Source organism: Crotalus tigris, unplaced genomic scaffold, assembly GCF_016545835.1.
Source record: "Crotalus tigris isolate CLP2741 ecotype Arizona unplaced genomic scaffold, ASM1654583v1 scf7180000017782.1332974, whole genome shotgun sequence".
Classification (NCBI taxonomy): domain Eukaryota; kingdom Metazoa; phylum Chordata; class Lepidosauria; order Squamata; family Viperidae; genus Crotalus; species Crotalus tigris.
The window spans coordinates 642,196-669,642 of record NW_024096632.1 but is presented as its reverse complement, the minus strand read 5'-3'; the positions used below and the strand labels follow the sequence as shown (position 1 = coordinate 669,642).

At 41.1% G+C, this 27,447-nt stretch overlaps 2 protein-coding genes and 1 long non-coding RNA gene across 5 annotated transcripts in view; 2 read left to right on the top strand and 1 right to left on the bottom strand.

Moving 5' to 3' along the window:
• The window catches only part of LOC120307454, a 72,481-nt gene extending 71,538 nt beyond the window's left edge, over positions 1–943 (bottom strand). Inside the window, exon 1 of one of the 2 annotated variants that reach the window (XR_005556547.1) lies at positions 810–943. This is a non-coding gene — a long non-coding RNA (uncharacterized LOC120307454). Of the gene's footprint in view, positions 1–735 lie in introns of both variants that reach the window. The other variant, XR_005556546.1, reaches the window with a different exon arrangement.
• On the top strand, positions 912–7,056 carry TMBIM4 (transmembrane BAX inhibitor motif containing 4). 2 transcript variants are annotated; one of them, XM_039342257.1, is made up of 7 exons: positions 912–1,144; positions 2,001–2,109; positions 2,848–2,953; positions 3,487–3,520; positions 4,562–4,679; positions 4,981–5,026; positions 6,531–7,056. In XM_039342257.1, the coding sequence occupies exons 1-7, from the start codon at positions 1,051–1,053 to the stop codon at positions 6,735–6,737; spliced, it is 714 nt and encodes a 237-aa protein (XP_039198191.1). In that variant the 5' UTR covers positions 912–1,050; the 3' UTR covers positions 6,738–7,056. The 2 variants fall into 2 exon arrangements, with proteins under 2 accessions (XP_039198191.1, XP_039198192.1); XM_039342258.1 differs by lacking the exon at positions 4,981–5,026 and having other exon boundaries at positions 6,531–6,700.
• Positions 7,057–20,931: 13,875 nt separating this feature from the next.
• Positions 20,932–23,609, top strand: LLPH (LLP homolog, long-term synaptic facilitation factor). Its single transcript, XM_039342259.1, has 3 exons — positions 20,932–21,089; positions 21,880–22,094; positions 22,931–23,609. The coding sequence occupies exons 1-3, from the start codon at positions 21,082–21,084 to the stop codon at positions 23,092–23,094; spliced, it is 387 nt and encodes a 128-aa protein (XP_039198193.1). The 5' UTR covers positions 20,932–21,081; the 3' UTR covers positions 23,095–23,609.
• Positions 23,610–27,447: the final 3,838 nt, after the last annotated feature.

Genomic DNA, 27,447 nt, shown 5'->3' with positions numbered 1-27,447 from the left:
GGTCAGAAGTTGTTTTCAGTGCCGTTGTAACTTCGAATGGTCACTAAATGAACTGTTGTAAATCAAGGACTATCTGAATTTTCTCTCTCTGTAAGATGCTCAGAATCACCTCGAACTGCAAGATGGGAGGCAAATAAATGTAATACTAACAGAACTCCAGAGATCATTGAAAATTAACCTCAATGTAGGCTATGAAATTTTAACAACCGAAGAGCTAGCTTTGCTGTTCAGTAACAATGGTTAGACATCACTTGATTCATACCAGGAAGCCATAATTTATATTCAGAACTGACTAGCAGTGGAAAATCCAGACTAATCCACCGGTCAAAAAAAAATAAATCGGAGTTGCACGACATTTAATGGTTTATTCTGCAGGGGCCAGTATGATTGATGGAGTTTCAGCTTTTGCTTTGTTCCCTAAATAGGGTTTTCAGAAATAAATCTTGCTGTATATAATTACCTCGTTTCTTTTAAGAAGGCTGTGCTGCAGTCTGAATCTAGGATTAATCTCACTGGGAAGCAAATATGCATTTCTGCACTGCATGCAAAACTCTCTCTCTCTCTCTCTCTCTCTCTCACACACACACACACACACACCCTTTGCCAGTGCATTGTTAGCCTTTCAGAGACTTAAGGGAATCTACCTCATAGACACCCTCGAGGTTAGCATATTCTTTAGTCCTCTGTAAACCTAGCCTAGGACTGTTCTTCCAGAAACTAGCCACAATTTTATACCTAATGATGTAAAACTCAAGGGACAGATTCACGCCACCAGCATGCTAGGACAACAAATGGATGGAGGACCCCACCTCACAAAAGACCATCGGACGACGAAGCTTCTACAATCTTGAAAAACAAGAAGCACAGCGCTCCTCCCGCCTTTGTGTAATCTTTAAAACGCAACCATTGGCTGGCGATGACATCACCGTTGGGATTACAAGACTACGACCACTCCAGTTTGAGTGAGTACAAGGCGGAAGTTGCAAGCAACGCCTTCAGCAACCGATCTGGAAGCTCAGACGCGGAAGTTCGGGAGGGAAAGCAACTGCGATGATGGCTGCGGAGAGTTACCCGAGGTCGTCCATTGAGGACGATTTCAATTATGGCACTAACGTCGCGACGGCTAGCGTACACATCCGCTTGGGTAAAGAGTCCTGGTCAGACTTCTCTCACCCCCCCCCCTTGCCTTTTCCATTTTCCATTGAAGTCGTTGCCTTCACCACTTCTCAACGAAGCTTCCCCTTCTCCCGTTTAGCTCAAATCTTAATCTTCGAAGACGAAATTATTCCTGTTTGTAAATAGTCTTCCCTCCAGGCTATATTGCCTGTCGTGCTCGCTTTAGGACTCTGCCACTGCGCTAATGTGGCAGTGCTCGTCGGAAACCGTGGCGTTCATGGATTTTGTCATGCCGATGCCTTGGCCTTTTACCCAAAAGAGAATGCAGTCCCAGAACGTGAGGGCATGTCGTGGTGGGAAAGACTTGTCTTGATTACAGTTCTTCTGATGGTACTTTCTTATCAGAAAAATGATCCAGTATTTTTGCTTCCACATTTCAGATGCTCTCCTTTACAGATGAAACATGGCCATCCTTTAGGAGAGTAATGTGGCAAAGGTAGAACAAATCAGAGAATAATCTACAATGAACATCTTTATATGGGAAGAGTTGTTTAGTGTGGGCAACACTGCAGAGTTTTTAAATCCATTTTTAATAGAGCAATAGTGGAGACCTGCCCCATCTTAGATCAAGAATTCTACATGCATGGCTCTGTGGGGGAGTCTTGATCTACTCATATACTCACCACAATATATGTGTTTTTGGGTAAACAACTAGTGTCATAGTATGACTGTCCCCTGATGATTCAGTTTTTATTGCAATGGATATCATTAAAAATCTAAAGATTGAAGTGTAGAAACATACAAGAACAAAGTATAGATATTTGATTTCAGCATAAGTCTTGAAAATAAACAATAATGAAATGTGCTTATTTTCTATATTTTAGCTTTTCTGCGCAAAGTCTATAGCATACTTTCAATCCAGATTTTTTTGACAACTGTGACCTCTGCAGCTTTTCTCTATTCCACCACAATTCAGACATTTGTATATGAAAGGTAGGATCTATAGTGAATTTGGTTGAATTTGCTTCAATTTTTTTAATGGAAAATAAATATGGATCCAGTATTTCATGATTCTGCAAGATAGTCTAAGGCTGTTTCTCAACCTTGACAATGTTAAAATGTGTGGCGTTGAACTCCAAGATTCCCTAGCCAACATCTACAAAGGTTGAAAAACGCTGATCTAGGGAATTGTTTCTAGAAATATGTTCACTGAGGAGGGAGTAGGAAAGGAAAGATATTTGTCCCATCTAAACAGAGTTACTAGAAAAACATATTCATTTCTTGTTAAGTAAATTACATTGTTTGCTTGGGAGAGAAAATGTATAAGGATTCCACTATTTGTGGGTGTGAAAATTTGCTTGTAAGGGAAAAATTAGGTTTTGCTCCTACCTTTAATAATAGCCTGTTTCTTTTCTCCTTTGCCAGTAAGTAGCTCCTTCTCCATTCAGTTGTGTGTCTGAATGAAGCTATATAGTAATTAATATAATCATCTAGAAATAGATTGCTATTGCAAATGTCTTTTTATTTAAAAGCAGAGTTTAAATATATGAAATATTGATAACCTACCATAGATGTTATAATTCAGTTTAACTAACAAAGATGTTTTATTCTTTCTAAACTTACTGAAGTATTTTAAATATTGATAAGATTGTTTTATCTATTATTTTGGGGAAAACAAAAGATATTAGAATATTGTTTCCTAATATTATGTTGTCATACTTAAATTTACAGTCCTGCTTTACTTTTGATGGCCTTGCTTGGCTCTTTGGCTGTGATTGTGGCTTTAACTCTATACAGACATCAGTATCCAGTTAATTTATATCTTCTCTTTGGATTTGTAAGTATTTTTATAATGCATGACTTTGGTAGTTGCAGTTGATCTAGTGAGGTGAATTTATTTTATTGTATAGTTCTGTTCTCTTCCAATAAGTTTTTTTGTTTTAGCTTTGTTCTTCTAGTAGTTCTTCTATTAATATATATTGTTTTAAAAGGAAAATCATTTAAGCAGACATCTGTGGAATATATGCTGTCCCTTTGAAAATGATGTATACTATTTCCTTCTGCATAGCTTTTGAATATGCATAGAAGAGTAAATTTGCATATATCAGAAAATATATTTTAGAGACAAACCTAGCTGACCTTTTGTTCAGCAAATAGACTAGTTGACTTAATAATGATGTGAAAATGCTTGTTTTCAAAGGTATGTCTATGTGTAATTTGTTCTGATTAAAACATTTGGCTGATATCCCCACTTCTTCATAGGTAGCAGTGGTCAGTAGTAATAGTAGCATTGTCAACCTCCAGGTTCTGTGGGATGATGCAGTGATTAAGGTTTAATTAGTTGAATGATACTTTTTTTATTCCTTATAGACTCTTTTAGAAGCACTGACTGTTGCTATTACAGGTAAAATTTATCCTATTTAATTGACATCATCAGACCTTTGGTAGCTGCCTGAACTGAAAATATATTTTTCCAAGCCCAATGAGAGTTTTCTTTAGCAATCTTTATTAAGATAAAAGCAGTAGTGAAATAATTCCAACAAATTGATTTTTTTCCTCATAGCCTCACTGTACACAAGAAGTTTTCTGATAAATAGGCTGCAGCTGTGAATTATTTATACAATGGTTGCTTTTGTTCATATCATCTGTATATTCCATTCTGGCTCAGGAATTCTGGGAGTTGAAGTCCACAAGTCATAAAGGGGCCATCATTCCTCACCTCTGCCCTAGGAGCTGACAAAGTTATACTTGTGGGTGGGGAATGTCTCTCTCTTAACCCACCAAGTGTCAAGCAAGAAAGGAGCAGAATTATTTCAAAGTACTTATAGGCTGTTTCTAAAGACCCACCAGAGTGAAAGGAGATATATCATCAAAGATTAATGGCTAACAATGAGTATTGGCTTTTTAAATTAATTTTCACACCCCCTGTATTGCAAAACCTGGTGCTGTCAGTAATATATATTGACTTGAAGGCTATATGTACCTTGAGATGTTTGAATTATTTTTGTCTCTTGATTCAGTCTAGATATGAGGAAGATGAATAACGATGCCCTTGTACTCAAAAATTGAAGAGAGAAGGCCTCCAGACATTTTCCAAAGCATCTCAAACCTTTTGCTTTAAATTTATTTTCTTAAAATAAGAAAACATATGACTAAATCCAGATTTAATTTCTGTTAGGACCTTCTGGGTAAAAACAAATCAGTAATAGATTTTTCTGCGTGTTGTTATGTTATGTCCCATTCTCTCTACCCCCCACATTTCTGCTATGAAGTATTAATAGAACAAAATCTGTACTTTAAAATGTATACAGCTCATTACTTGTCATTCATATTCTCTTGACCTGTGAAGAGTTATACCAGATTTTAGAATTATGGTATTTTTTTGTATGAAAACTTTGATCAGTTTAAGACAAGATGATTAAATTTGTTTTTCCCTCCTTGCTAGTGACTTTCTATGAAGTATCAATTGTGCTACAAGCCTTTATTCTGACAACAACTGTGTTTTTGGCCCTTACTTTGTACACATTGCAATCCAAATGGGATTTCAGCAAAGCTGGAGCTGGGTAAGCTAGTTTCTGTTATATACATTGGCATTTGGGCCTTTTGAGTGACTCTGTCTTACTGGAATAATAATCAGTGATGACGGCTTCTTTTAAGATTTGTTGATATGTTGTGATTGCAGCAAAAGAACCAAGGCAGGGGATTTTCAGGTTTGCTTTGTGAATGAAAAAAAGAGAAATAGTTGATAATTATTTCAATTATGTGATTTTATATTTAATAATATATAGGAAATAAGTGTATCTACATTTTAAAAGAGCTAAGTTAAAAGCATACTACAAATAAGACATTTCTGTGCCTTCTCAGGCTGTTTACTTGCTTATGGATTCTTCTCCTGTCAAGCTTTTTAAAGGTAAGAGGTTATTTATCTTAGATAATTAAAATTTTGGAGGATGTCAACTGTTTTATATAGATTAAATTATTAGGTGCTAACCCTCATTTTAAAATCTTGTTTTTTAAAACTGATAATTGTGTTCTTTTTCAATGCAAGTCTTATATGTGCATTTGGGGATTATGAGCATGTAGCTTATTAACGAAAATGGGTGAAATTGAAATTAGTTTTAAGAGTTTTTAAATTAAGCAATGTATGTAAATAAATGCATACTGTTAAGATCAAACTTAAACAGGTTTTATCTTTTAATTTTTTTTGCTCCACAAACTTGAAGTTTCAACATTACACTCTCAAAAATAACATCTCAATTCAAATAATCTTACATAAAAATGATTATTCTACAGAAATCAGATAGATACCAATATTTGTAATTCAGAGGCCTTCTTTTAATATTATTATTATTATTATTATTATTATTATTATTATTATTATTGATAGCTAAAATAAAGGAGCTTTTTTCATTTTGAGGCTGGCCAGTCCAGGCATGGAGAATGATGATCAGCAGATATCATGATCTACAAAGCCATGGTTTCTGCAGTTCAGCCATACATTCATTAATCCCGACTCAGTTTGATAACCTGCTGTGCAGGTGCCCACTTCCAATCATTTGTGGCTGTTCCTAGGTCTATAATGAACAGACAATGTGATTGCAGTCCTCTACACACTTCTCTCAAGAAAGCTTCATTGAATAAATATATAAAAATTAAGCCGGAAATGGTCCCAGCAGCTGTGAAATTGTCATATGTCTGTCCATGTAACTTTAAAGATATGGTTCACAGTAAAATGGGAAAACAATGTATTGTATGGTAATACAGTTTAAATAGATGGAGTGATTTTGTCAGAGATGAAGGTGATACAAAACATACTGACAGATAACTTATTGTTTAATAATAACATTGTAAATCTGTGAAAGAAGAGCAGGAAAAGCTTTTAGATTTATGCAGAGTGCAAAATCCAGATGATCTAATTCATTCAATTTCTTGAAAAGTTCATTGAAGTATTTTTTAGATTGATTATTGTGTTAGCAATGCTATTGTGAGAAAACACCCAATTATTCCTTTAAAAGAGTTGCAGCATGAGAAGCCCTTTAGAAAAGCAGTATTCTCAATGTGGTTGGTTTTATTTATTCAAAACTATGCTCATACACATTAAATTAAGAAAATGCAGTTGTACTGAAATTTAAAGACATATCTAATTTGAACTGAAGTTAGATCTGTTGCTTTAGGAAATCACTGGCAATTATAGGATATGACAAGATCTTATTTTGCTGGTAACAGGGGATGTCTTAAAGTCAAATGAATGATCTCTATCTAGAATCTAGAAAATAGTATTAATTGTACTCAACTTTTCCATTAAAAATCATTTTTTAAAGTTTAAGTTATAATACCATTATAAGTAAGTAATTTTAATATTTTTATATTAAAAAATTACACTAAACCTGCATTTATCTGCTTCTTGTTTTTAGTTCTTTTTCAATAATGAAATAGTAGAGCTGGTATTTGCTGCTGCAGGAGCGCTTCTGTTCTGTGGATTTATCATCTATGATACTCATCAATTAATGCACAAGCTCTCTCCGGAAGAATATATACTAGCTGCAATCAATCTTTATTTGGACATCATCAATCTGTTTTTGCACCTGCTCCGTTTGCTAGAAGCATTTAATAAAAAATAATTGGTAGTTTTAATGCAAATTTGAGATAATTTATATGCAGTATCTAAAGAATTAATTAAGACCTAGAAAATCTGCAGTCTACTTTGAGAATGAAGCCTGGTTTTACATTCTGTCCTGGCTTCAGTGTTTTCTGTATAAACAGTGTTTTAGAGAGTGGATTTTTACTGAATCTATTCTGAGATCAGTTAATTGCAGGCACCTTGGCTATTTGGCAAAGGCTTACTCCATCTATTTGCATATTATTAGTATTGATTGAAAGACTTGCTCATCAGCTCATTTGTGCCAATAAGTACAATTAAAATTCTATTTTATTCCTGCAGTAATTGCCACAGATGTATTCTTTGAGAATCACAGTTGTTGCTAGTTAGATAGCATAATTCTCCTTGATTTCACTATTGAACACTGAAATTTTAAATAAGCTTAAATTCTATTTTTGTTCTTTTACAAAAAACTTTATGAGCATTTTTATTTGAAGAACTGATCCTACAACATAATTTTGCGCCTCTCACCCGGACAATGACCATACTAGCCCCCATCATGCCTGAAGCTGTAGAAGTCAGGGCATTAATTGACTCCAGCTGCACCCGCTGCCTTATCAGCCCAACCTAGTGGGGAACCTAGGCATTCTGGTGAGGAGCCTGAAGAAAGCGATCTCTTTTGATCAATTAGATGGGTCCAGAGCAGGGGGGATGCCCGCCATTGTAGCCACATTACCACTCCAACTTATCCTGGGGGATCATCTAGAGATTATAACATTCATGGTAACCCCAGGGATAGAATGCTCCATAATTTTAGGCATGGCATGGCTAGCCAAGTGGAAGCCACAGGTGGATTGGAGGACAGCAGAGCTTAGATTCCCAAAAGGAGAACCAGCCAAGACACTGAATCAGCCTCCCTTCCAGGAGCCCCTGTAAGAGAAAGCAGCAATAGGACAAGAGAAGGAACTGCCTGAGATACCCGAGGAGTATAGGGACCTAGCGGAAGTATTCAGCAAAGAGAGGTCTGAGGAATTGCTGCCGCACTGGCCCACAGACTGCAATTGCAATCAGGCCGGGGGCAAAGCTTCCAAAACCCAGACTGTATTCCATGAGTCTACAGCAGTGGTTCTCAACCTTTCTAATGCTGCGACCCCATAATACAGTCCCCCATGTTGTGGTGACCCCCAACCAGTTATACATCACCGGGTGCCAGGAGCGTGGCCAAAGAAAAGGGAAAAATGGCGGACAACCTTGTTTGGCAACCCCCATGAAATGGTCGTTCGACCCCAAATGGGGTCCCGACCCACAGGTTGAGAACCACTGGTCTACAGGAATTGGAAGAAATGCAGAAATTCATAGATACAAATTTAGAGAGAGGTTTCATTCAACCAGCAAAACCAAAAGTGGCTGCCACTGTCTTATTCAGAGAGAAAAAGGATGGGACTCTTCGCCTCTGCGTGAACTATAGGGCTCTGAACGCCATAAGTGAAAGCAATCTATACCCTCTCCCCCTCATGAAAGACATGCTGTCCCATCTTTCGAAAGGAAAAATCTTCACTAAGTTAGACCTGAGGGAGGCCTCAGAATCAAGGAAGGAGATGAATGGAATAGCGTCCTTTAGGATGCTACCAATTCCGGGTCCTGCCTTTTGGACTACAGGGAGCCCCAGATGTCTTCATGTGGCTGATAAATGATGTATTAAGGGAGCCTATATTATTATTATTATTATTATTATTATTATTATTATTATTATTATTATTTAATTTTATTTATATGCCGCCCAATCCCAAAGGACTCAGGGCGGCGTACAGAGTTAAAACAATCATAAAACAATAAAATAATACAGTCATACCGCGAGTCCGATCATATCCCGCCCCCCCCCCAGGGACATCAGCCCCAGGCCTGCCGGAACAGGAGAGTTTTAACGGCTTTCTTAAAGGCCGGCAGGGTGGGAGTAGTTCGAACCTCGGGGGGAAGTTGATTCCACCAGGTCGGAGCCACCACAGAAAAGGCCCTTCCCCGAGGGCCCGCCAGCCGTCATTGTCTGGCCGACGGGACCTGAAGGAGGCCCAATCAATGGGACCTCACCGGTCTCTGGGAACTGCGGCAGAATGCGGTCCTGTAAGTAACCTGGCCCTATGCCATGAAGGGCTTTAAAGGTGATAACCAACACCTTGAATTGCGTCCGGAGACCCACAGGAAGCCAGTGCAGCTCGCGGAGGATAGGTGACACGTGGGCGTACCTTGGCGCGCCCACAATCGCTCTCGCGGCTGCGTTCTGAACCAACTGCAGCCTCCGAACGCCCTTCAAGGATAGCCCCATGTAGAGCACGTTACAGTAATCCAGTCTTGAGGTGACAAGGGCATGAGTGACTGTGAGTAAAGCTCCCGGTCCAAATAAGGCCGCAACTGGTGCACTAGGCGAACCTGTGCAAAGGTCCCCCTGGCCACAGCCGATAGATGTTGTTCCAAATTTAGCTGTGAGTCCAGGAGGACACCCAAGTTGCGCGCCTGCACTGAGTGAGGTAAATTTGCCCCCCCCCCAGGACTAATGATGGACCATCCAGTTGGCCTTTGGGAGGCAAGACCCAGAGCCACTCGGTCTTGTCAGGGTTGAGTCTAAGCCTGTTCACCCCCATCCAGACCCTCACATCTTCCAGGCACCGGCACATCACGTCGACTGCTTCACTGAAAGGACACGGGGTGGAGATATATAATTGGGTATCATCCACGTACTGATGATACCTCACCCCGTGTCGCCGAATGATCTCACCCAGCGGTTTCATGTAGATGTTAAAAAGGAGGGGGGACAGGACCGAGCCCTGAGGCACCCCATGATCGAGGCGCCTAGGGGTCGATCTCTGTCCGCCCGCCAACACCGACTGCGACCTGTCAGAGAGGTAGGAGAATCACCGCAATACGGTGCCGCCCTATAAAAAAGTGTGTTGGTTTACGATATCCTTATATTCACAGAAACTATGGAGCATGTAAAATTAGTTAGAGCGGTCCTAAACAAGCTGCAGGCGGCCCATCTCTATGCCAAACTATCTAAATGTGAATTTCATAAAGACAAAATAGACTATCTGGGATACTGCATCTCCCCCGAGGGCATAGAGATGGATCCCGAAAAAGTCAGGGCGGTATTAGAATGGGCAGCACCCCGCACAAGAAAGCAACTACAAAGCTTCTTAGGGTTTGCCAACTTCTACTGCCAGTTTATTCCCTCATTTGCTTAGATAGCCTCACCTATTACGAAGTTGTTAAAAACCAGGTGGGAAGGCAAACCAAAACCCAGCCAGCCACTGAAATGGACGGTAGAATGCCAAGCTGCATTCGAGAGGCTGAAAAGATTGTTCTCCGCCAAACCCGTTCTGTGGCACCTTTTTGTGATCCAAGCAGACGCTAGCAATGTAGCGGTGTGGGCCGTATTGTTGCAGGGAAATGATAAAGGGGTACTACAGCCCTGCACATACACATTAAGGAAACTCCCCGAAATTGAACAGAGGTGGGTGGTCTGGGAAAAAAGAAGTGTACCCAGTGAGATGGGCACTTCTCACCTGGCGGCATTTCCTGGAGAGGAACAAAATCCCCTTCCAGGTGTGGACCGACCATAAGAACCTGGAAGCACTAAAGATACCACAAAAACTTACCCCTAAACAAGCCTGGTGGCTGCAACATTTCCACTGGTTCATTTTTACTATAAAACATCTACCAGGGGGAAGAATTTTCTGGCAGACGCATTATCCAGAATGCCTCAATACAATAGCACACGACCCAGTGTGACAAAACCACTCATGCCTGAAACACAGCTGGCAGCACGAGTAACTCCTGAGCACAAGCCAAGCTACAAAAATCCTTAGCCAGCCAGGCAGGAATTGAATTCAGGAAAGCACTAGAAACCGATGAGTGGTTCCTAAACCACAAAAACCTGTGCACCATTACAGATGGACTACCATGGGTAGGGGAGAAGCTATACATACACAAGAGTCAGAGACTAGCATTCATGCAGCTTTGCCACGATTCAAAATTGGCAGGCCATCTTGGATTTGTGAAAACGCTACACTTAGTCAAGAGACAGTTTTGTTGGCCATCTATTTAAAAAGACATTGAAAGCTATGTGGCCAGCTGCCCAACATGTGTATCAGCTAAAAGATTGTAAGGAAAATCACCTGGACTACTACAACCGGTAGCAACCCCTTCAGCACCCTGGAAAGAAATTAGCATGGACTTTATAGTAGAACTACCAGAGAGCAGCAGAAACACAGTCATTTGGGTCATGACAGATCTATTCTCCAAACAAGTACAATTTAAACTCTGCTCAAAAATCCCTATAGCAAAGATACTATCTATCACTTACATGGGGCACCCCAGCGCATCATATTGGATAGAGGGGTGCAGTTCACGTCAGAGTTCTGGAAGGAATTTTTAACTCTTTTAGGGACCATCCAGGGGCTGTCATCTAGTCATCATCTGCAAACGAATTGTTAGAACAGGATGTTCGAACTCAGTACTTGAACAATATCTTAGATGTTTTATTAATTACCAACAGACAAACTGGACTGACCTGCTTCCATTTGCCAAAGTCACTTAGAACAATGCCATTCATTCTAGCATGGGCTACACTCCATTCCAAGTAGCCACAGGACAAAGTTTCAATCCGATGCCAGAGCTGTCACCTACTGAACCTGCCATCCCCTCACTAAAAGAATGGATCACACAATTAAAAAACACCTGGCCAGTAGTTAGGAAAGCACTGGATGAGACTAGACAAGCAGACAAGGCTCAAGCAGACAAAAAGAGAGTCGAGCCAAAACCTTTCACTATAGGAGAGATGGTTTACCTATCTACCAAATATCTAAAATCCCTGCAACATCAAAGAAACTAGAACCCAAATATGTAGGACCATTCCCCATCATTAGAATCATAAACCCAGTAACAGTGGAATTAAAATTACCAAAAACCCTCAGGCAGATTTACCCGATTTTTCACTGTAGCCTCCTAAAACACGAGCAACAGTCACCTTTAAGACCAGCTGTTGTTCCACCTCCTCCTCCCATTATAGTTGAAGGAGAACAGCATTTTGAAATCAAAGAAATCCTACACTCCAAGAAACACCACGGCACGACCCAATATTTAGTAGCATGGAAACACCTCCCATCCTCAGAAAATTAGTGGGTCCACAAATGCCACATTAACGCCCCTTAACTGCTCAAAAAAATTTACACTGAATGTCCAAACAAACCTGTTTAACCTATATACATTTATCTCTATTTCTCCACAGGTGGATCTCTCTTTTTTTAAGGGAGGCAGGATGTCAAAACCCATATCTTAACAAGTCCCTTTTCCTTTCTTGCTAACCCAAACCTTATTCTCTTTCCTTCCTGGGTTCTGCCATACTCCTGGAGGGGAGGGCGGAAATGCTTGCGGGTTATTGCCTTGACTTCCTCTATCGCTACAATGTAACACCTTGCTTTCCTGCATATTTCTTCTGTGAACTATCTCTCCCCTTGTTGTCAGCTAGTAAGGGGGGGGGGGAGAAGAAAGGAATGCACCTCCGGCAACTGGTTTATCTCTGCTTTCACAAGGAAGGTGCGAAAAGCCGACAAAACAAATCTGCTGCACTGAGACGGCCTGATGTTATCTCCTTTTTCCCACAACAAACTTAAGACCTGAGGATTGGCCCATTTAAACTGACCAGATGAACTAGGGTGGGGTTTGCTTGGGACACTTTTAACCTATCGATCTGAGCGGGAAACCCTCAGGTCCTGTTTATTATGCCTGCTATCAGCTTCTCCTAATAAAAGCTCCTTTTGGAAGAAACTGCTTCCACGAGTTCTACTTTCTTAGGATGAGGTAGTGAAGTGGGCCCTGACAGGTGGAAAGAAAAAAGCTACTTGGTTCCTATTCTAATCTCCAACAATAACAACAAAAAAGCATTCAGTTTACCAGGATATTGTGAAGAAAAAGATGAAAGGGGGAGGAGGGAAAGATTGAGTCCAACAGAAGCAGAGTATCCAGCAATGGCAGCACAGGAATCTTCTGAAAGTCCAATCAAAAAACATTTTGTGAATTTATCAGTTGACTTCTGAGCCCCATTCAAGGTGCTTGCAATGGTGTATATAGGGCCTTACATGGCTTAGGACCAAACTATCTTACTATCTCCATTGTAGTTTACCCTGCACTCTTAGATCATTGGTAAAGACTCTTGCAGATTCTACCTTGCTTCTACTTGCTATCTAAGATTACTTTTGTCTTCCTCCACATTGTGGATTTTTTTTCCAATTTAGCCTTTTTAGTATTGTGGGAAGTCAGCACCCCAGAGAAGGAAATATTAAAAGGGCAGGAAGCCTCAGAAGAAAATTAGGAAGACTATGGGAGGAGTGTGGAAACTCATTGTAAAGTTTTTTTCCTTGCCCCATTTGTATTGTAATAAGCCAGTTGGATGTATTTATGGAGTGATGGCATTTGGGAATAGTTGGCACAGCAAGTATTGAACACCTTGGATTTCTGTCTGGTGGGAGGGAAAATTTATCCAGGAAGTTGTATTGTCTGTTTTTAGCTGCACATACACACACACACACACCATTCAGGATCACATTGAGTCTATCTCTTTCACTTACCTTCAGTGAAGCTCCAGCCTGATTCCTGCCCTGTGTCATTAAAACTTTGTAGGAACAATTTCCAGCAAATTACAAAGGGAGGGAACCAGGCCCCCTCAGACAATTTGCAACTCATATGCCCTCACTGAGGAAGTAGTAGGAAAGAGATCTCCAAACCTAAGCCCTGAATATATTGCACTGGTGGACTCAGATTGGGAGTCCTAGGGCTCATGTGCAATTTAAGAAAATGTAATATTCTGGCTTGCATACTGGCTAAGCTCAATTGGACATTACAAACCTGGATGCACTGAACTAAAAGCTAAGGCAGGAAACAACTCTTGAAAATGGGCAGCCAGTGGTTATGTACTGAGGCAAACCATGGCTGTAAAGAATTTTGGGAGGAATGTGCAAACCTGACTGGAACCTCAAGGTGACATCCAACATTTGAAAATAATTGGCACAGAATATTGGAAACTATAAATTTCTTTTCCATTTAACAAAAATTTTGCCCTGACTTTTAGAACTTTATGGGTTGGAACCTCCCCTTTTGGGAGCAGGGATCTTTTTCTCCATTAGTGTCTTCTTCTTTTTTTGGCTTAACTGTTTAAAGCTTGTTTACCAAGTCTCCCTGATCAGATCAATTTTCATCTTGTGCCAATAAAAGTGTGTCACCCACACTATTACGGCATAAAGGGGGGATTGTGGGAAATAAGCCCCCCAGAGAAGGAAATATTAAAAGGGCAGGAAAATATATTTTCTCAAAGGATCTTGAAGAGGCAGGAAAGCATGCCCAGTTTTCTTAATAGCCCCAGGTCTCCCTTCCCCAGGCAGAAACCAGCTCTATAGAAATGCAGATGTAAATCCAGGGAGCTAGGAGATTAAGAAGACAAAGACCTAAAATCTACATACCCCATCCAAACTCTAAGAGTCATTAGCCCCAGGCCCAGGGAAGCAGGACATAATAGGATTAACCCACCACCATCAGAATACCAGAAAGGCACACTCAGACTCAGGTCAAAGTTCATGCCACAGGAACAACTCCAAACAAAAGGCTCCTGAGGGTATAAAAACCCACTTCCTGCATGTGTTCACCCCTTTTTTTCTGCTAGAGCCATCTTACTATCTGGCTCTCCTCTTCAATAAACTACAACCTTCTTTCTAAAGCAGTCACCATGTTGTTTATCCCCGGCGTGGACTGAACCATGATGAAGACTTTTCTTTCAACAGTATTTAGAAAATTCAGTGCATTTTCACTATTCTAAATAACTTGTTTTGTTTAAAGGTGCGTTGCAGTTTTAAAGTTTGCTTTAATTCTGTGAGCTGTTAAGGATTGGGCACCATGGAAATGCTCTAAATTTAAAAAAAATATAAATATTAAAATACTATGAAAACTTTACACATTCCTTTATAGCAGTGAGCTATAAACTGTTAAATACCATAAATGCAGGTATATTTTCCAAGCGTACTGAGGAAAGTCAGCTCCCCAGAGAAGGAAATATTAAAAGGGCAGAAAAATATATTTCCTCAAAAGAATTTTAAAAGCAGAGACCAACCCTGCCCCCAAGTATTTCTGTCCCAAGAAGAAGCCAGTCCTGTACAAATGCAGATGTAAACCATCAGAAAGGCCCCAGCTAGGAGATCAAGAAGACAAAGACACCTAAATTCTGCATACCCCACCCAAACTCTAGGAGTCATTAGCCCCAGCACCAGGGAAGCAGGATATGATAACAGGACTAACCCACCACCATCAAGAATACCAGTAATGCACACCCAGACTCAGGTCAGAATACGTAACACAGGAAATACAAAGCCTAAAACAGGAACAGGAAACTATTCCAAACAAAAGTCTTCCAAACAAAAGGTACAAAAACCTACTTCCCACATGTCCTCAGGCCTTCTTTTCTCTCCTGTTTCCTGCCAGAACCATCTTTCTGTCGGGCTCTTCAATAAACTGCAACCTTCTTCCCAAAGCAGTCGCCATGTTGTTTATTTATCCCCAGCTTGGGTAAACCAGGATGAAGACTTTTCTTTCCAAAATTTGGTGACCCAGATGGGACTCCAAGCTAACCTCTCCAGTGGACTGAGACTGGTAAGCCCCATCTGTGGATGGGTTTCCCAGGCCCTGCCCATGTGGAGCCAGGGTAGTAAAGGGAGTTTTGGGTTTGAGCTCAAGGGCTGATTTGGAAAGAAGATGAAGGTGAGTACCTCTTTAAAGCCTAGGGGAATAAAGGAAATGTCTGTGTGAGTGAGAAAACCCTTTTCCCAATCACAGTTGGATTTTGCTCCCTCTGGTCTTTCCTAGTTGCAGAAAAGATCTGTTCAAGTGGCAGACCCTGGAAAGCATGGGGGTTTGGCAGGACCTTTTGTTAGAGAAAAGGGAGAGGCTGTGAAAATGGAATGGAATGACTGTATGAGAATTGGATTTGGGCAACCAGCTGGTAAGGCCCTGTAAGCAAAGCTCATGTGTAGGAAGGACTCATTCTAGTGCATAAAGCACAGGTCTTCCCAGACTTCCCGAGTCTGAAAACTGAGGGAAGGGAAATAGAAGGAGGCTATGTACCTGTTGCGGCAGGTCCTCCTCGGACATTTTGTTAGGTCTGCAAAGTGACGGCAGGGAGTTTCTTAGGTAGGAAGAGCCAGTACTTTGTTAGGTAACCAAAGTCTTCCTGGGCACTTTTTTAGCCCAAAAACCTACAGGCGGGGCAGCAGAGATAGTGTCGCTAAGAGCGGCTGGGAAGTGCTAATAGGAGGAACCCAACTAAGCCAGTGATGGCGAACCTTTTAGAGACCGAGTGCCCCCAAAACACCCAGCCCCCACTGTCCCCCTGCCCTGCCCCATCCCACCCACAGGATCACCCACTGCCTGAACAACCTGCCATAGCAGATAGGCCAGGAAACCCAGCAGTGTCATGGCAGCCAATCCCTCAGCCCGCACCCTGCAGCATCATCTATGCGTGACAGGGCGTGAGGGTGGAGTCTTGTCCCTGCTGCCATGTGGTTGACTGCGCTGCTCCATGCGGGCTTTGCCTGGAGGTGGCTCTCCTCGGGGGGGCTGCTGGTGAGAAGGGGGCCATGGGGGGAGGCAGGGCTGGGGTGACAGCGCACGTGCCCACAGAGAGGGCTCTGAGTGCCGCCTCTGGCATGCATGCCATAGGTTCGCCACTACTGGACTAAGCTGATTGAACCACACATTGTAAGGGGAACATGGGTAGCTGCAGTTTGAGAGTTGGAATTAGGACACTCATTATAGATTTGCTCGAGGTGTGGGACAAGAGGCGAGTGCCCGTCCTGGATAGCATGAAGAAAAAGTGAGCAAGAAAAATTTGTGAAGAAGGCTTTGCTAGGGCTTTGCTGGGAAATTTGGCTAAATAAAGGTACTTAAAGGGAAAATAAGAAATAAGAAATAGTGATTCATTCTCTCTCTCTCTCTCTCTCTCTCTGTGTGTGTGTGTGTGTGTGTGTATCTAGAATGCTGTATGTTACACCCTGTTGACCCAAATATGGGAGAGAGAAATCTTTTGCCTTGTATCAGCTCAAACTAGAGCCATCTACAGGCAGCAGTCACAACTGTGACATCATATACATTTCTAAAATTTGGATTGCTAGCAAAGAATTAAGGGAGAACTGGAATAGCTATTTCGAACTCTTTAGTTCTTTTCAACCAGACATACCCTTCTGAGATTCGAACCTGGGCTGTCCACATGTTAGGCAGCTGTATTAAACCTCTAGGCCACAGGCTCTTTCTCACTTTTGCCAGCTGTGTTAGGGAGGGAAGAAACAGGGGAGGAGTTATCTAGAATGCTGCATGTTACACCCTGTTGACCCAAATATGGGAGAGAGAAATCTCTAAAGAGTTCGAAATAGCTATTCCAGTTCTCTCTTAATTCTTTGCTAGCAATCCAAATTTTAGAAATATATATGATGTCACAGTTGTGACTGCTGCCTGTGGATGGTTCCAGTTTGAGCTGATACAAGGCAAAAGATTTCTCTCTCCCATATTTGGGTCAACAGGGTGTAACATACAGCATTCTAGATAACTCCTCCCGTTTCTTCCCTCCCTAACACAGCTGGCAAAAGTGAGAAAGAGCCTGTGGCCTAGAGGTTTAATACAGCTGCCTAACATGCAGACAGCCCAGGTTCGAATCTCAGAAGGGTATGTCTGGTTGAAAAGAACTAAAGAGTTCGAAATAGCTATTCCAGTTCTCCCTTAATTCTTTGCTAGCAATCCAAAATTTATATATATATATGCGCAACCATGTGGTATGTTTAAAATGTGTGCCTTCCCTAACTTAAGGTATTTGAGATTTATGGTGGGAATGACTAGGATGTGTAAAACTAAGACTTCTGTTTCCTTTTCTGTTCTCTTGTCTCTGTGTATATATGTTTGTCAAAGTCTTTGTGTGTGAGGTAAATGTGACTGTTAACTGTTTCAAATCTAAAGAGAAAAGAATTTTAAATGCTAGAAATTTTGCTTAAAATAAGCCACAAAAAGGAAATACCTCTCTGTTTGTCTGGCTAACAAACAGAGTGAAGAAAAATGTGTTTGTTTGTTTGTTTGTTTTCTCCCCCCCCCCTACTCTTAAGAACAGCCCAAAGTTACCAGGAGGGGATGTTTTAAGTTCATCTGCTGGAAAAGTTTCACTTGCATTTACTGTATGTGTTTTATCTAACTATCCTTTTCCTGAAAAATGTTTGTCTAGCTACAAGAGCCTCCTGAAGCTCAAATTTGCTTGTGTGAAGAAGTACTCTTCTTAAGTTACTTTTCTTATCCTATCATTAATTGGTGAAACTACTATGAAGCTAATCCTGGAACATATAAGCATTATTCAATCTCTAAAATAATGTGGTCTATTTTAGAATAAATGTTAAAGGTAAATTCTCCTGCCCCTGGAAAATTACACACCTTAAAATATTAGGCTTTTAAGATTATTTGGAGCTTTCAGCATTCTCAAACTGGCTAGCATTTTTTTTCAAGTTGCAAGTCCTTAAGTCTTTAACATGTTACAAATGTTCAGTTCAGAAATGAGACCTTTAGTAATAGTAATAGTAGTAAAGTTGGAAGGGACCTTGGAGGTCATCTAGTCCAACCCCCTGCTCAGGCAGGAAACCCTACATCATTTCGGACCAGAATCCAGCCTTTCTTTTGTCCTCATCTGAGATGTCCTCATTTTGTCTGCCTATCTGTTTCTTTAACAACTGCAGTATTAATGCCTTTTCAAACTCTGCCTGCAAGCTACCCCCCACCCATGTATTTCTCTTTTTCTTATCTCTGTTCTCTATGCCTTTGTCTGCCTCTCCTGGGAGAGTCCACCCAGAAAGGGAGGAGCAGTTCTTGTTCTCATGTCTTTCAGCCCTGCATAGATGACCCCGCCCAACCTTTGGAAGCAAAGCACACTGACCCAGATGCTGCCTCCATCCATTTGAGCCATGAAATTGGGTTTTGAATCCAGCCATCCCAAAAAAAAGCCACCATGCAACCTGAGTGGAACAGATCTTCCCAAGTCCTACCATTCCCCCAGATGCCTGTAAAAGCTGCAGAAGAATGAAGGAATCCTGGAGCCATTGGTCCCCACGTGAAGCCTCAGAAGAAAATTAGGAAGACTATGGGAGGAGGGTGGAAACTCATTGTAAAGTTTTCTTTGTTCCCCCAATTATATTGTAACTAGCCAGTTGCATGTATTTATGGAGTGATGACATTTGGGAATAGTTGGCACAGCAAGTACTGAACACCTTGGGACTTCTGTCTGGTGGGAGGGAAAATTTATCCAGAATGTTTATATTGCGTTTGTATTAGTAGTTGCACACACACACACACACACACACACACACACACACAAACACACACAGAGACACACACTGCACACACTGAATCTCTTCCACCTACCTTCAGTAAAGTTCCCCAGGCTGATTTTTGCTCTATTGCACCAAAACTTTGCACGCACAAATTCCAAGGGGGAAGGAACCAGGCCCCTTCAGGCAATTTGCAATTCATATGCCCTGATTGAGGAAGTAGCATGAAACAGAACTCCAAACCTAAGCCCTGAATATCTTGCACTGGTGGACTCAGTTTGGGCGTCCTAGGGCTCATTATGTGCAATTTAAGAAAAAAATGTAATAGCCTGGCTTGCATACTGGCTAACCTCAATTGGACATTACAAACCTGGATGCACTGAACTAAGAGCTAAGACAGGAAACAACCCTTGAAAATGGACAGCCAGTGGTTATGTACTGAGGCAAACCATGGCTGTGAAGAATTTTGGGAGAAATGCGCAAACCTGACTGGAAGCTAAAAATGACATCCAATATTTGAAAATGATTGGCACAGAATATTGGAAACTATAAATTTCTTTTCCACCTAACAAAATTTTTGCCAACTTTTAGAACTTTATAGGTTGGAAGCTCCCCTTTTGGGAGCAGGGATCTTTTTCTGCTTGTCTCCGTTAGTGTCTTTTTGTTTTTTTGGCTTAACAGTTTAAAGCTGGTTTACCAAGTCTCCCTGATCAAACAAATTTTAATCTTGTGCCAGTAAGTGTGCATTCACACACTTATGGCACAAAGGGGGGATTGAAGGAAGTCAGCTCCCCAGAGAAGGAAATATTAAAAGGACAGAAAAATATATTTCCTCAAAAGGATTTTAAAAGCAGAAACCAATCCTGCCCCCAAGTCTCTCTGTCCCAAGAAGAAGCCAGCCCTGTACAAATGCAGACGTAAACCATCAGAAAGGCCCCAGCTAGGAGATCAAGAAGACAAAGACACCTAAATTCTGCATACCCCACCCAAACTCTAGGAGTCATTAGCCCCAGCACCAGGGAAGCAGGACATGATAATAGGACTAACCCACCACCATCAACAATACCAGTAATGCACACCCAGACTCAGGTCAGAATATGTGACACAGGAAATACAAAGCCTAAAACAGGAACAGGAAACTATTCCAAACAAAAGTCTTCAGTGGGTATAAAAACCTACTTCCCACATTCTTTTCTCTCCTGTTTTCTGCCAGAACCATCTTTCTGTCTGGCTCTTCAATAAACTGCAACCTTCTTCCCAAAGCAGTCACCATGTTGTTTATTTATCCCCGGCTTGGATGAACCAGGATGAAGACTTTTCTTTCCACAGTACCATCAGAATCTAAGACAAGATGCTAGCATAACCTCCAAGCTTTGCCCAGAAATGTCACATATGTCATCTCTTGGTTTTCCTTTCCAAAAGATTGGAGTCGCGGATATATAATGTATATAAGTTCTGCTGAGCATAGTCATCACTGTTTTTCAAACAAACATTTACAGGAGGTTGGTGTAACTTTTTGGACTCCCTCTTTTCTCTCCAACTCATTCATTCTGTCCCCTGATCGGGAGTGTTACCTCTTTTTGCTCTTGAGGTGAGTTGAATCACCTCCCTCACAGCGCTGTTAAAGCACGAATATTGCTCGAGGAACTGCACCTAAATCGTCGTTTGGTCTGCCAGGGGAAAGACTCTCGCCTGACTTTTTCCAGAAAAGACGGCCACTGTAACAGCCCCTCTGCCCGGAGAACTCCTCCAATCAACCATCCCCTGACCGCAGCGGTCTCTTCGAGCAGTACTGGAGGAGCTCGCAAGGAGGCTCTGTGGGCAGCGCGAGAAGACGCGACTTCTTCGAAAGCGACTTCCGTGCGCTGCCCTTTTCATCGGCCCCACGTGGAAGCCGGAGCTTTTCCATTCCGGAAGAAGCCGCTTGTTGCAGTCACGTCTGTTGGAAGTGGGGAGTTGCGTGTTATATAGCACCGCATGCTCAGGTACCGGAGGAAGGGCATGGGGCAGTAATTTGTAGAGGAGCTGCTGCATTTCGAGGCCAGGTCCCTGTCATAAGTCTCCGGGTTTTCAACTTATGATCATTTTATGAACAAGTCCGACCGGTGATCTTGGCAACAGCACGGCGGAGGTTTCTTCGTCTGGGATGTCGGTTCAACTCTTTAGGCTAACCCACAGCTGTGGTATTTCCTGCCCAAAGACTGACTAGATCTGACACATTCGCCCATTAGAATAAGACCAACTTGGTGGCCATGGCTGATCTTGAAAAGATAGCAGGAGTCCTTGGATGTGGGACACCCAGGAAACCTCTCACATTTAACATTTTTATCCTAAATAATGACATTATTTTAACTAGACTGCTTCAGAACGGCCACAATTTAGAGGAACAAATGAGCACTGGTCGCTCATTGGAAGACTTCTTATAGATTGCCTCTGCTATGGGGGAAGTTCAGGAGTATTTGTACAAAGTTTTGTATTTCTAGGATCCTATGTAATTTTGGAAAGCAGGAAAATATTATTTGGAAGTAAGGACCCATCAATGGAAATTTGTTTACAAACTGTGCTCAAATCTGTTTTAAACAAAGATGGAAATTGCTTTTGAGCAGTGTTTCTGAAGAAATATATTTTTGACCTTATGCACAAATAGGAGATACTCCCATTGTAGTTGGCTTTTTGGGGAGCCACAAGTATATATTTCAAGCTCATGTTTACACAAGCCTAATAGCTTGTTCTGTTTTGTCATACTGGTCTTATGCATTATTTTTCCATTTATAGAAGCAAACCAATGGCAAAAAGCCTAAGAAGCAAATGGAAGAGAAAAATGCGAGCAGAGAAGAGAAAGAAAAATGCTCCCAAGGAACTGGCCAGATTGCAGAGCATTCTGAAAACCAGCAATGATGTTGTAATGGATGAAGTGAAGGAAGTAGTAACTGTAGTTCCTGCTGAGAAAATCTTAGAGAAAAAGAATTCAGATGGTGAATCATATTTAGGTATGGCTGTAAAGTAACGTTTCCCAGTCTGGGCAACTTGGAGATGTGTGTCTCTAATTCTAGAATTTTCTATCCAGCATAGATATTGCTGAGAATTGTGGAGTTAATGCATAGATCTAGAAGTTGCTTAGACTGGGAGACATTATTCTAAGATTTGTAACAAACAGACTCTGAAAAATTGGAATCATAGTACTTTATATCTCTCACCTGATACTGGTGCTGCTTTTTCTCATATTTTCCTTGGCTATGTAAATTTTCCCTTTAAAAAAATTAATCTAATACCATCATATAGATGAGACTGCTTTTGTGAGTTGACAGAGATGTTTTTCCATTAACCAGGTGGCATAGTTAGTGCACAAATAGGCTATATTATGTGTCTACCTTATTTATCCAGTGAATATCTCCTAGCAAAAGTTAGGCTAACAGAAATTCTGAGAGTTGAAGAACAATGCTGTTAATGAGAATAAGGTGGAAGAAGTTTATGAGGATCACCTGTGGAATTGGTGCCTATTCTTTTGAAGATCGTGAAAAGCAAAGAGGGAACCATTGTAAATTATAATCAGAATGATGTTTTCATTTGGCTGTTTCTCTTATTGAATCTCTTTTTTTCTAAGAAAGACTCCTAACTAAAAAATTTGAAACTGTTTTTAAAAACCATCATAGGGCAAGCATACATGCACTCTTAGTCCCTCCTTCATTTCTTAGTTCTTCACTCTATCAGTATTAGAATAATTTATGCTACTATTTTGTTCTTACGGTTTCTTTTTTATTCATTTTAACTTTACTATTTTGAAGTGATAATAGTAATTTGCTTCTTTATGTGTTTTTTTCCCTAGATGGAAATAAGATGGACATGGATGTCAAAAGAAATCAGAAAACTCTTCTAGATCAACATGGACAATATCCAGTATGGATGAATCCCAGGCAGAGAAAAAAGCTAAAGGCAAAACGCGTCAAAGGGAAAAATAAATCTAAAACACCAAAAGGATTAACCTGGTAGACTCTGGTAAATGTTAAGAAATAAAAGGGGGGTGGGGGGAAGAACTTAATGATTTATGTCATCAGTCCTAAGGGGCAAATTTCTTTTTTCTTGTTTCAGATGTTCAGATTAATTTAATAAAGTTCCAATTATCTATGTACAAACTGGGCTATAATTAAGCTAAACATAGGTACCATTCAATGGCAACCAAATTTCCATCAAATACTTTAAAATTTAATTGCCTTAGCTTTCCAGAAAAGCAGATGTGTTAGTCAGGTGTAGCAAAATAAGAGCTGAGTCTTCAGAGTCTTAACAACAAGAATCCTTTTATAAAGTAAGATTTCATGGATCGTTGTTTGTTCCCTAATAAATCTTTAATGGGCCACAAGATTCTTGCTCATTCATTTCAGTGAAACTTGGCTCCAGCTGATTGTTGAATTATTCTCAACAGAACTAAGTACTTCAGTTTTGAACTTACTGTAACAATTTCAAATGTATCTGGCAGAAATAAATTTATTTTGTTCTCATTTCTCATTCTTAAATATCTTTTCAAATCTGTTAATATTTAATTTAATATCTAATATAAAGCCAAAGCTAACATTTAGGGCATTGAAGTGTTAATAATAAATAGCTTTGGAATGCCACTGGTTTGTGTAATGTATATAGTATGGCCAAATAAGTATATGTCTGCAAGTTCTGTTTTGTTCTGGCCTAGTATGACAATAATGGATACATCTGGATCTTTATTTTTCCTTTCAAAAGAATAAGATTAAGTATAACCCATGCATTCTTTCCTGAAGGGAAGTCCTTGGAGAAATAGTGTATTTTTGAGCAGAGTTGCATAGGACTATTTTGTAACATTATAGTTCTGTACAAATGTACAGGTGGGGGTAAGATCTAATCAACTTAGCTGGAATTACAAATAAGCTTAATATTGGACTATAAAATATTCAGATTTTAAAGGAGAGATTTCAGATTTTCTTAGTATTAATATTACTATTAATTTTGAAAAATTGAATGTAATGTGAAATGTAATTGAGTTTTATTACATTATGGAATGGCTCTGTTTCTGTATAAACAATAGTTTCTGAAATATGTTTTATGCTTACAGTTAGCTATATAAATAGAACTAAAGAATGTTTTATAAAACTCTTCTAAAATCCCTCCAAATATAGAGCAGGGAGGACCTAAAGCTGTTGAATATAGTATGATTGGCATCATTCAACTGTTTTTGGCTACATGGGGATATTTTTCACATTATTATATTTTATTAGTCAAATTTATATGGCTGCCCATCTCACTGAATTGACACTGGGCAGCACACAATAAATAATATAAAAACAAAGAATGCAAATTTTAAAAAACCCTAGTAATAAATATCTTTAAAAAACCCAAAATTCAATAAGGTAGTCCTTAACTTAATGATCACAATTGGGCCCAAAAATTTTTTTGCTAAGCGAGACAGTTAAGTGAATTTTGCCCCATTTTACTACCATTCTTGCCATGGTTATTAAGTGAATTTGGCTTTCCCACTGACTTTGTCAGAAGATTGTAAAAGATGATCACATAAACATGGGACATTGCAACCATCATAAATATGAATCAGTTGCCAAGTCTCTGTATTTTGATCACATGAAAACAAAAGTGGTAAATGTAAAAAATGGTCATAAGTAATTTTTTTCCAGTGCCATTGTAACTTTGAACAGTCACTAGATGAACTGTTGTAAATTTTCTTATATCTCAAAACAAACAATCTTACTCATAAATAATCAAAAATCGCCATGACTTCCATTTAAATCAAGAGTACTCCTTGTCTCTTAGATCAAGTACCACGCTAGGGAAAGAGTGGCATGTTGAGGGATGCTCTTAAAAATGAGCAATCAGTAGTAAGCCCCATTTCTTATTTAAAAATGTATAGGACAGGGCTTTTCAACCAGTGGTACGGGTACCACCTGTGGTACATTGGCATCTGGCAGGTGGTACACGACCTTCCTAGAAAAGTGGTAGCAGGGGAGGGGAATGAGCTGAACCGGTGGCAGCACTGCACAAGCCTGAGGGAGAGATGGCTGGAGCTGCAGGGCTGTCAGGGCTCAGTGGAAGCGCCAGGATCAGCGCCAGGCTCCAGCTGAAGCTTGGTGCTGATCCTGGTGCTTCTGCTGAGCCCTGAAAAACACCAATCAGTTGGAAAGCAGCACTGATCCTGGTGCTTCTACTGAGCCCAGAAGAATTGCCGATCAGCTGGAATGTTGCAGCATCTCCAGGGTCTTGTGATTTACATTCAGATGCTTGGCAACTGATTCATATTTATGACGGTCACAGTGTCCCAGGGTCATGTGAAGTGACCAAACCTGCTGCAACCACCCAGCAGATGGGGGTAATAAAAACCAAACACCCCCTCAACCCCACCCCCGCTGCCAATCCTCAACAGAAATGCTCACAACAATGAAAACCTCAGACAGAAGAAAGAGCGCCGCCAGGTGGGCAGGCAGGTGTCTTGCTCGGCTGTGGCTTGGGGGGCACTTTTTTCAGTGCCATTGTAACTTCAAACAGTCACTAAGCGAACTGTTGTAACCTGCACTTTATCACTTTTTTCTTTCTTTTTTTTTTTGATCATCAAGTTTTTGACACCTTGCTAGGCGACTGGTGGTACTCAGATGTTGCCATATCCTAAAAGTGGTACAATGAGTGAAAAGGTTGAAAAGCCCTGGTATAGAAGATAGAGCTGAAAAAAAGTGCTTCCACTTCCATAACTTTAAGTAGAGCTGTTTTAAAATATGAAACAAAATAATTATTGATATACCTCTTTTGATACCTGCACGTACTTTGTGTAACCATCACCATTCACTACACATTACTGGTAATGATGCAGATATTTCTGAAAGTAATTAATAAAGAAGTCCACAGATAATCTGTTCAACCAGATCTTGACAATCCTTTCCACCTTTTTATTTGAGTCAAACAGATGTCCCTAAAGACATTCCTTCAATTTGGGGAAAAGTAGAAGTTGTATGGCGCCATATCTGGATTGTATAGTGTATGTGGTCAGATAATAATAATAATAAAGTTGGAAGGGACCTTGGAGGTCATCTAGTCCAACCCCCTGCTCAGGCAGGAAACCCTATACCAGTGATGGTGAACCTTTTAGAGATCGAGTACCTAAGCCGCAACCCAAAACCCACTTATTTATTGCAAAGTGCCAGGGCCGCATCAGCACTGTGGTGCCCTCGGGGTGGGGGTGGGCGTGGCACACTGGATGGGTGTGGCTGCGGTGGTCACGGCAGATTGAGTGGGCGTGGCTAGGATGGGGATGGCCACCTTGATGTTGCTCGTGGGGGGACGCCTGTGGGGGCTGGGCAGGATTGGGGGAGATCCAGGGGGTCTCTGGTGGGTGGGGCGGTGGGCAGGAGGCTCATCCTGCGGGATGAGGCAGGGGGTAGGGCGAGGGTGTCATTGCTGCAGGGCAAGGTGAGGCAGGGGCGGCTGCTGCCTGACACCATCAGCCCCCACACACAGAGGCCAGCGAGCACAGGAGGCGCGCTCTATCACCTCTACTCGAGCTTGCTAGCCAGCTGTTTCGCCTCCTTTGTGCTGGGTGGGGCTGCCACTCTAGGGTGCCAGCGGTGGCCTAATGGACCTGCGCGAGCTGGCAGTGGCGGTGGCAGGTGTGCCCACAGAGAGGGCTCTGAGTGCCGCCTCTGGCACATGTGCCATAGGTTCGCCATCACTGCCCTATACCATTTCGGACAAATACCTGTCCGGTTTCTTCTTAAAAACTTCCAGTGTTGCCGCATTCACCGCTTCTGGAGGCAGGTTGTTCCACTGGTTAATTGTTCTAACTGTCAGGAAGTTTCTCCTTAGTTCTAGGTTGTTTCTCTCTTTGGTTAGTTTCCACCCATTGCTCCTTGTCCTGCCTTCAGGTGCTTTGGAAAATAGCTCGACTCCCTCTTCTTTGTGGCAGCCCCTGAGATATTGGAACACTGCTATCATGTCCCCCCTCATCCTTCTCTTTGTTAAACTAGACATACCCAATTCCAGCAACCGTTCCTTATATGTTTTAGCCTCCAGTCACCTAATCATCTTTGTTTCTCTTCTCTGTACTCTTTCTAGAGTCTCAACATCTTTTTTACATCGTGGTGACCAAAACTGGATGCAGTATTCCAAGTGTGGCCTTAGCAAGGCATTGTAAAGTGGTATTAACTCTTCACGTGATGTTGATTCTATCCCTCTGTTAATGTAGCCTAGTCCTGTGTTGGCTTTTTTGGCAGCTGCAGCACACTGCTGGCTCATATTTAAATGATTGTCCACTAGGACTCCGAGATCCTTCTCACAGTTACTACTATTAAGCAAGGTACCCCCTATACTATACCTGTACAT